This window comes from Haplochromis burtoni, unplaced genomic scaffold, assembly GCF_018398535.1.
Source record: "Haplochromis burtoni strain Fernald_Lab_line unplaced genomic scaffold, NCSU_Asbu1 Contig_1138, whole genome shotgun sequence".
NCBI lineage: Eukaryota > Metazoa > Chordata > Actinopteri > Cichliformes > Cichlidae > Haplochromis > Haplochromis burtoni.
Genome location: NW_024583499.1, coordinates 65,414 through 68,213, shown reverse-complemented (window position 1 = coordinate 68,213; position 2,800 = coordinate 65,414). Strand labels below are relative to the sequence as shown.

The 2,800-nt window shown below is 49.2% G+C and overlaps 1 protein-coding gene across 1 annotated transcript in view; it reads right to left on the bottom strand.

Annotated features, from left to right (window-relative positions):
- LOC102308928 overlaps window positions 1-2,800 on the bottom strand; it is a gene marked incomplete at its 3' end in the record, with an annotated part of 3,472 nt that continues 672 nt past the window's right edge. The window contains 2 exon segments of the mRNA XM_042216616.1: window positions 1-2,123; window positions 2,303-2,712. Of these exon segments, the coding sequence (XP_042072550.1) occupies window positions 1-2,123; window positions 2,303-2,712 (2,533 nt within the window).

Sequence of the window (2,800 nt, the reverse complement as noted above, 5' to 3'; positions counted from 1 at the left end):
GATGTGCGACATGCTGATGTCCAGTCACTTGGTGTCAGAGATGGTTTGGCAGAGGGTTGCTTCCTGAGCTTCTTTCCTTTCCTCCCGTGGGGAATTGCCTGTCGTCCCGAAAGTAACCTGAACAAAGGCTTGGCCTTCGCAGAACAATCAGGGATGAAATGTTGGTAATAGAGGATCATTCCTAAGAAGGACCGGATCTTCTTCTGGGAGGGAGTCACACCATCGCTCTCCATAAGCTGTTCTTCCCTGATGTTGGTAATGGTGTTAACCTTGTCCGGATCAGTTCTCACACCATCCGCACAAATGACATGTCCAAGAAATCTAACTGACCTCTTAAGAAGATGGCATTTCTTAGGGGCCAGCTTAAGGTTGTGACTCCTCAACCGGGAGAAGACCATCTCAAGACGCTGAAGGGCAGTTGCCTCGTCAGGCGCAAACACCATCAAGTCGTCCAAGTAACAAAGCAAGCTGCTGAAATTCTCGTCACCAAAGATCGACATCATCATTCTCATGAATGTCGCCGGACTGTTCGACAGGCCCTGAGGCATCCGGTTGTACTCATGGAGACCAAAGGGCGAGGAGAATGCTGTGTATTTCTTGTGAGGCTCGTAGAGAGGCACATTGTAAAATCCAGAGGTCAAATCCATTGTTGAAAAGAGAACATTTCCACTGAGAGCAGCCAGGGCGTCGGCTTGGTGTGGCAGCGGGTGCGCGTCTTTAACAGTCTTTGCATTGAGCCATCTGAAATCAGTGCAAATGCGCAGGCTGCCATCCTTCTTCCACACCAAGACCAGCGGCGATGCATACTCACTGTTCGACTTCCGGATTATGTCCCTTTCTTCCATCTCATTCAGAGCAGTTCTTAGCTTCTCATACTGACTCGGCGGTACTCTGCGATAAGGCAAACGAAAAGGCTTCTCATCCACAAGGTGTATTTTGTGGACAAAATCGGTAGCTTCTCCACAGTCCATTTTATCCTTAGAAAAGATAGACTCATACTTTTCCACAAGCTGCAGAAGCTGATCTTTCCATCTGTCAGACACCTCACAACTGTCTAAGTCCAAGTCTTGTAGTCCTAGTCTGTGCAAGAGTTCCTTCCTTTGTTCAACAGACCTTATGGGAACAGAACCCTGTTCAAAAGAGTGGCTGTTAGACATGATCTTTTCAGGGGGAGACAGCTCTTCAACTGCGACACAGGAGTAGACATCAGCGATTTTACAGTTCTTCCTCAGAATCACACGCTTGTTGCTGGGGTTAATCACCTTGAGAGGAACCCATTTGTCACCCCACAATGATGAGACGGAGCGGCCAACCAGGATGTCTCTGGGTCTACACCGTGACTGTGTAGGCTCAACAATAACAGTGCAGCCTGCTGATAGAGGTGAAGAGGGAGGTAATTTACCCCACACAAGGTGTTCCTGAAGGGGTTCCAGCGTAACACGCTGTCTCAACTTCACTGTGCCAATCTTATCAGGCACCGCCCCTCCTCGCCAACGCTCAACATTGGAAAGCATGGATAAAAACTGTCTACAGTCATCATTGGTGACATCACCTGAAATAGATACAAGCCTCCAATACTCATCCGTATTCTTCATTACATGAATCAACGACTTAATAGCGTTACTGCCAACAATCATGTCGTCACTTTGGCCTGGAATAACCAGCGTGGGGATGAGCAGCTTGAAACCATAAAGAGTCACTTCCAAATCACAAACTGCTTTAGGTTGGAACTGGTGACCCCCAGCACCAACAACAACAATGTCATTAGCTGGTTCGAGCTTCAGATCAGGGCAGGACTGTAAAAGCCGCGTAGCAGTAGCCTCACTAATAGAGCACGACATAGAGCCACTGTCGATCATGGCTCTCAGTGAAACTCCGCCCACAGTCCCCACAGTCGTATAAAACAAACTGTCAGATTTCTTAATTCTTTGCGTCATTTGGAAGACAACTGTCGTACCAGGTGGCGAAGTGGAGCACAGAGATTCATACATGGATCCCAGGTCATCGCTGTCGCAAGTGGGAGAGTCACTCAGATGATCCACACTTTCCTCCCTCAAATGTGGATCAACTAGTTTTCCGGCCGTCGAGGGGCAGAAGACGACGAGGATCCAGGACAGGCATGCCTGGTGTGGTCAGGTGAGTGGCACAGAAAACAGAGTTTGTGATCTCGGCAGTGCATGAAAGCTGTGTGAGACATATCATGACAGACGGAGCAGGGCTTATCATGTAGGCCCTCAATCCTGGAACGTCTGGAGTTAGGCCGCGTGGTCAAACCAGGCTGAAAGGATCTTTGCAGAAGAACCTTCTCAAGCATGCCTATGAGCCGCTCCAAAGTAGCTGAATCTGTCGACTGTGGCTGAATGTGCTTCTCTGTTGGCTGGACAGGCAACGCTGTTGATATCTGCTGCGCATTCACTGCAACTCTCTCGGCCGTCGTGCTGCTTGAGTTCAACGTTCCTCCAGAGTGGGACTCACACAGGATTTCCTGGACCTCATTGGCTGTCCATTTATCAATTGTCTTTGATCTAAAGATCATGGCAAGCTCAGGGGAGGGACAGTTTTTGATGAACTTTCGGGTGACCTCAGTGCTGGGGCTACCCAATGCCTGTCCTCGTTCCTTCAGGCGCTCAACAGCAAGATCAACAGCACGGTGCAGCCTAAGCCAGTAATCGAATGCACTTTCGCCTTTCTCTGGGAGAGTGGTGTAGAAGTCTGCCAGTGGAAGAGGTGAGCACTGAGCAGAGTCAAAGTGTCTCCTCAGGATTCCAAAAATAGCCTCAGGATCACGTGTGACATCTAC